Source organism: Muscardinus avellanarius (assembly GCF_963383645.1).
Source record: "Muscardinus avellanarius genome assembly, chromosome: X".
Classification (NCBI taxonomy): domain Eukaryota; kingdom Metazoa; phylum Chordata; class Mammalia; order Rodentia; family Gliridae; genus Muscardinus; species Muscardinus avellanarius.
In genome coordinates, this window is record NC_137792.1 from 109,838,823 (window position 1) to 109,845,733 (window position 6,911).

General features: G+C 47.3%; 1 protein-coding gene across 1 annotated transcript; it reads right to left on the minus strand.

The window, feature by feature from the left end:
* Positions 1-1,024: 1,024 nt before the first annotated feature.
* SLC7A3 (solute carrier family 7 member 3) lies at positions 1,025-6,710 on the minus strand (the record flags this gene model as incomplete). The annotated part of the gene is made up of 11 exons (XM_080719596.1): positions 1,025-1,155; positions 1,292-1,400; positions 2,344-2,510; positions 2,699-2,862; positions 3,348-3,450; positions 3,534-3,673; positions 4,017-4,239; positions 4,355-4,467; positions 4,660-4,837; positions 5,047-5,205; positions 6,341-6,710. The coding sequence occupies 11 exons, from the start codon at positions 6,708-6,710 to the stop codon at positions 1,025-1,027; spliced, it is 1,857 nt and encodes a 618-aa protein (XP_080575722.1).
* Positions 6,711-6,911: the final 201 nt, after the last annotated feature.

The following is a 6,911-nucleotide window of genomic DNA, read 5'->3' on the forward strand; positions in this document are numbered from 1 at the left end:
TGGCTTAGTTTATTTCTTAAGTACCAATTCCAGTCAATCTTATCCTTCTTCCTGTTCCCTCACAATCAAGCATTTACCCTTGCCCTACTTCAAATCATTTTATGGACATACTTAACTGCTCGTCTCCATATTAGATTGCAAGACCCTTGAAGATGGCAAATATTATGTTTTATTCATGTTTGTATCACCAGCATGGGGGATTTAATATTTTACATTTTTGTTGCAAACATTGATTAATGAGTATTTTTTGGCCTGAGCAGAGCTCTGACCTTTATTCCCCTGACTTCTGTAGCAATCAGTATCTGTGCTTATATACAGTCCTTTACCAAAACCCCTAGTGCATAGCCCTCCTAGCCAACCTAAATGCCCAGCCAAAATTTGTGCGGCCTAGGCAGTCACAGGAGTCTGGGACTGATCCAACTAGAAGGGGTGGAACAGAAGACAATGGCCTCAGGGTAGTCCCTTGCCTGGGTTAAGATCAGAGTCCACCCACAAATCCCAGAGATTAGTATTGTTATCTACTTATCCAGAGACTAATCCTTAGTGTAGGCAAAGGAAAACAGATCTCAAGATTATTCCTTTAAGTGTGACTACACTGGAGAGGGGGGTGCTTATATTACTGCCCTCAACCCCGAGTACACAGGAAGCACATGCGTCTACAGTGGATCATTTTGTTGTGACTGGAAAAAATGACAAAGGGCACTTCTCAGAAGCTCTCCAGCCTCAGATTCAGGCTCTACATCATCTCTAGCAGGCAAAGAACAACCATTTCTTCTTTTCACTTTCTTTTAATAGTATTTTTAAGAGCCAGAAAGCAGCTACATTTAAGAGAAAGTCAGACCATTTAAAAGTACACAAGTAAATAAAATGAAAAACAGAAAAATGCACCCTTCACTCCACAATAAATACAGAGCACTATTAGTATCCCCCACCAACATCACATGGGAAGGCTAGCTCGCCAAGAGCTCAAAAGGACTCTCCATTATTGTGCAGGGGGACCAGACAGCACTAGATTGTGATTATGTCAAAAGGAGTGGACACAGGAACTGCTGAGGTCAAGGTCTACAGTTTTTGCCCTTGACCTGGAGAGGGGTTGATCATGCTTAGCCTCTTCCAGGCTGTGCTGCATCCCATAGCCGAAGTAGATAGCAAAACCTAGTGGAGAAAAGTAGGTATGAGGTCAATGTAACTGTGACCTGGAAAGGTATAACAGGTCTCCTACTGGAGATCAAGGGGGAAAGGACTGGGATAAGACACATAAGAGTCTTACGCTCCCCAAGTGGATACCTACCAATCAGCATCCAGACCCCAAATCGGGCCCAGGTACCAGCTGTCATCTGCATCATAAGGTAAATATTCACAAAGATGCTCACTACTGGAAGGAGAGGCACACCAGGCACCTGAAAACAAAGGAAAATCTTCATTATGCTTACTACAGGATGACCTAGACAAAGATCTCTAATCCTTCTTAGGCCAGAAAAGGCAGAGTCCAACTCTGTAATTCAGTGGCCTCTCATATTTCATATGGGACTCCCAGAATTCAGTTTAGGGAAATGGAACTGGAAAGGAACTACTAAAGATGGTGACTGAAGAAATCTTTAACCTAGCTACATCTTCTTCCTTTGCATGTCCGGTTAAAGGCTATCTAAACCGGGTGTGGTGATGCATGCCTGTAATCCTAGTACTTGGGAGTCTGAGACAGAAAGATAACAGGTTTGAGGCCAGCCTCAACAACTTAGTGAGACCCTGTTTTAAAATTTAAAAAAAATAAGTTAGGTGTAGTGGCACACATCTATAATCTTAGTACTTGGAAGGCTGAAACAGGAGGATCACAGGTTCAAGAACAGCCTCAAACAAGTAGGAGACTCAACCTAGTGAGACCCTGTTTCAAAATAAAAATAGAGCCGGGCATGATGGTGCATGCTTGTAATCCCAGTACTTGGGAGCCTGAGACAGGAAAATCACAGGTTCGAAGATAGCCTCAAACAAGTAGTGAGACTCTCATCAACCTAGTGAGACTCTATTTCAAAATAAAAATAAAATGGGGCTCGGGATGTTGCTTAGAGGTAGAATGTCCCTAGGTTAAATCTCCCAGTGCCACAAAAATCAAACAAAAAAATTAAAATACAGCTGGGGGTATAACTTGGAGGTAGAATGCCCTGGGGGTCAATCCCCAGTGCCACAATAAATAAATAAATTAATTAAATAAACCCCAGAGGTAGAATGCCCCTGGGTTCAATCCTAAGGACAAAAATAATATCTAGGAACCTTATTAGAACACAAGATATCTGGAGCCTAGTCTCCCAAGATGTGTTGGTAGGGCCAAAGGTGGAGGTCATTTACCTTAAAGTGAAGGGGACTGGAGTTCTGCGGCTGTCTCCAGATGACCCCAATGGTTCCAGTGATGAGCATCAGGAGCATCACAACCACTGCCACCCACACCGGTTCTCCAGAAAGCAGTGGGATGGTCCACTGGGTCAGCACCAGGCAAAGGATGGTTAGCAGTAGAGCTTCAAGATTCAAGTTGAGAGGGACAAATAAAACATCAATTCTCAAGACCAACATGCCCAGATGGGAACCCCATTCCAAGGAGCAATACCCTCACTCTAGGTCTTCCTCAGCCACCAAATTCCACCACCCGTGTCTACCCCGGCATGCTGATCTCAGAGCCACCCCGGAGCACAACTCCACGGCTCACCAAGCATCGAGGAGCAAACATAGACCACTTGGCCAGAGAGTGCAGTGGGGACGGAATCAGGTGGGCAAAACAGTCCCTGGAGAGTCAGCTTCTCTGTCTCAGAAATCTCCTCCTCCAACTCCACTTCCTCTTCCCCAGACTTTATCTCCTGGTCAGGCTGATACCTGAAAAAAAAGGAGTAAGAAGGCAGTTTTAAGAACATCTCTTAACCAAGATACTATCTATTCCCAGACAGCTTTGCCTCCTGCATCATTGAGGGCAAAAGCTCTCCTGTCATTGACAGGGTGGAAAATCCAAATTTCCTAAGGAAAGTCAGGATGACCAGAGTAAAGGAGGAAGGAAAAACAGATCCCTATCATAATTCGTGTGTGTGTGTGTGTGTGTGTGTGTGTGCACGCACGTGCATGAGGGGTACTGGGGGATTCAACTAGGAGCACCCTACCCCTGAGCTACACCCCAGCCCTTTTTAAATTTTTATTTCTAAGACAGGGTCTCTCTAGTTTGCCAAAGCTGGCCTCAAACCTGCGATCCTCCTGTCTCAGCCTCCCAAGACCTGGGATCATAGATTTGCACCACCAATACCAGGCCCATCATTCTACATCCAGAAATAAAGCCCCAAGTTACACTAGGTAGAGGAAAGGAGTCTCACCTGAGGATGAGAACACAAATAGATACCAGGGAGTAAGCAAGCAGAGTCCCAATTGACATGAGATCCACGAGATCCGCAAGTTCAAAGAGGAATGCCATGAATGCTAAAATTGATGGGCAAAGACAAGATGTGAGAGACAGAAATAGCAAAATTAAAGCAGCTGGTCACTCAACTGAGGAGTTTTACCTGCAATAACACCAGAGACCACCGTGGCCACGATGGGGGTGTGCGTGCGGGTATGGATCCTGGCCAGGACACGGAACAGGAGGCCATCTTCTGCCATGGCGTAGATCACCCGCGGCATGGGAAACATGGAACCCAAGAGGCTGGAGAAGAAAATACCCAGAGTGTATTAGTTGTCTCTTGCACAGTTAAAGAGTCTCCACCTTCTCCTCTCAAAGAGTACTCTCTGGTACTAAGTGTCATAACCTGAGACTCACGCCTCAAAAGAAAACATACTACTGGGGGGGGTACTGGGGATTGAACCCAGAGACATTCTACCTCCAAGCTATACACCCTCTGCCCATTTTATCTTGAAACTAGGTCTTGCTAAGTTATCATGTGCTGCTGGCCTCAAACCCGCAATCCTCCTGTCCCAGCATCCCAAGTACTGGGATTAACAGGTGTAAACAACCACTCCTGGCAGGAAAATATACATTTGGCACTAACCTAGTAGAAAGAGCACAGAGGGAGCCAACAGCCACAACGTAGCGGGCAGGAGCCCAGCCAATATAGAGAAACGCTTCTGGCAACGGGCTCTCGGGCTGAAGTAGGTAGTAAGGCATCATGAGGGTGAGTGCCGAAGAGACACCAAAATATGCCAAAAAGCAGACCAACAATGAGGTCACGATGCCCATGGGGATGGAACGCTGAGGATTCTGGGCCTCTTCCCCTGTAGAAAAAGACACAACATAAAAAGGGGAGCAGGCTTAGTCCTCTACCACCTCCAATCTGCATGCAGTCTGCTATCCCCAGTCCACCCAGGCAGAACGGAATGAAGGGGTTACCGGTGGTAGCAATGCAGTCGAAACCAACAAATGCATAGAAGCAGGTGGCAGCTCCACGGAGAATCCCCTCAATGCCAAAAGGCACAAATCCTCCAGATCCCAGAGGGCCCAAACTAGAGGGGAAGAGGGAATGGGAAAGGGTAAGGATATGTTCAGCCAACTCCCTACCTTTTCTCTAATGTCACACTACCAGGCTAGGTCTTTGAGGCCCCACCTCCCACCCTCATTCTGAATCCCTCAGTATTAGACCCCCTTATTCCTCACCATGTTCCCAGCACTGAAACTCCTTAAAGTGACTCTCTAACCTTTTGGTGTCATTGAGTTTATCCATCGCCGATTTGTAGTCCCGTTCTGTGAGGTTCCAGTTGTGCACGTCTCCTTTAATGAAGCCAGAGACGATGACAAAACCAAGAACCAAAAGATTCACTCCTGTGAAGACCTTGGTAACCAGGGCTGATTCACTGGCCCCCAGAGCCAGCAATCCTGGAGGAGAAATTCATTTAGGACCCCGAGAGAAAGAATGCCCTCAATTTAAGCTTGAATTTCCTGCCTCTAATTGGCAGACTTATTTCTTCCCAGCTTCTCTTTCAGCCAAAATCACCATTCCCTGCCCCTCCCCCATCCCTTACCATGGCCCAGGGCCTATCCCTTCCAGTCCCTCCCCCATCACTACACCCAGCTCCAGTCCTCACCAGTGAGCAGCAACACAAGGCCCATAGCAAAGAAGTCTGGATACTCTGCAAGTACGTGGGGCACGTGCAGAGAGATGGCCCCTTTCAGAGCATGAGAGATCTGGTTCCCAATCAGGTTGTCAAAAGCAGAGCTCCAGGCCCTGGCCACACTGGCTGTACCTGGTAGAGCAGAGGGAGAAAATAGGGTCAAGTTCCCTCCCTCCTCCCAACAGGAGTAACACAATTCCCTGTCATTATCACTCATTATTGCCCATTATCCCCCATTCTACCCTGCGCGCTCGTGTGTGTGTGTGTGTGTGTGTGTGTGTGTGTGTGTGTGTGGTTTTGCTGGGGATTGAACCCAGGGGCATTTTACCTCCAAGCTACGCCCCAAGCCCTTTTCTGTTGTTTTGAAACAAGGTCTCTAGGTTGCTGGGAATCTGACTAAATCGCTGAAGCGACTGAGATTACAGGTGTGCGCCTGGCTACACATTCTGCCGTGTGTGTGTGTGTGTGTGTGTGTGTGTGTGTGTGTGTGTGTGTGTGTACACTCGTGATTGAGCCCTGTTCTGCATGTGGGTTCTACCTCCAAGCTCTACCCGCAGCCCTTTAAAAAAGGTTTAAAAAAGGGCTGAAATAGGGTCTGTCTTACTAATTTGCTGACACTGGCCTCAAAACTGATATCAGCCTCCCAAGTGCTGGGATTACTTTTGACTTTTAATTATGAAGCAGGTTTCACTACATTGCTGAGGCTAGCCTTGAACCTGTCATTCTTCTGCCTATGCCTCTCAAGTCCTGGAATTACAGGTGTGCATCCACCTACCCCTACCCTATTTTTACTTTTTTAGAACCCAAACTAACTACTTTTTTTTTTTCTGGTGTGATACTGGGGGTGGAACCCAGGGGCTTTCTACTTCCAGCTATACTCCCAGACCTATTTTATACTTTATTTGGAAACAGGGTCTCACTAAGTTGCTGAGAGCCTAAGTAGCAGAGGCTGGCTTCGAACCTGCGTGATCCTCCTGTCTCAGCCTCCCAAGTGCGGGGATTACAAGCGTGCGCCACCACGCCGGGCATCCAAACTAACTACTTAATGAAAGAAACTTGGCAAGAAAGAAGTGAATGAATAATTTCTCTAAACCTTTTCTTTCTAAACCTTTTCCGTCGACCCTTCCAGACCCCTACAGATATATACATTCAGAAGTATGAAGATCCTGTGAATTACGAAGAACACTTGAGCTTCGCTATTCCACCCAGATTTCCTGGCCCAAAACCCTTCTGGCTGTGCAGTTCCCTCCCTGCCCCACCATCTCACCGATGACATAGGAGAGGATGAGGTTCCAGCCAGTGGTGAAGGCCCAGAGCTCACCCACAGTGACATAGCTGTAGAGATACGCAGAACCAGAACGGGGGACTCGAGCCCCGAACTCCGCATAGCACAGCCCAGCCAACACGGAAGATAAGGCAGCCACCAAAAAGCAGATCACAATGGATGGTCCTGCTTTATCCTTGGCCACCTCGCCGGCCAAGACGTACACGCCTGCGCCCAGCGTGCTGCCCACACCCAGGGCCACTAAGTCCAGAGTGCTCAGGCATCTGGCAAGGCGGGTCTCAGCCAGGCCTGACTCCAGTGTACGTCGCCGTACCAGCTTTTGACCAAATCTGCGAAGTATCCGCCACAGCATTCTAGTTGGAATTGAGGACGATGCTAGGATCTGGTGAAAAACAAGACAAAAAGCCCTTCAATAGGACTCATTATCGCCAAGCTCTAAAAGTGAATTACAAAACCCTCTCCACCATGCTGGACGAGCTATGGAGGAAAGGGGAGGTGGAAACTGAAGGGACAAAGGCAAGTCTCTTTACCTTTAACCTCAGTTTCTTCATAT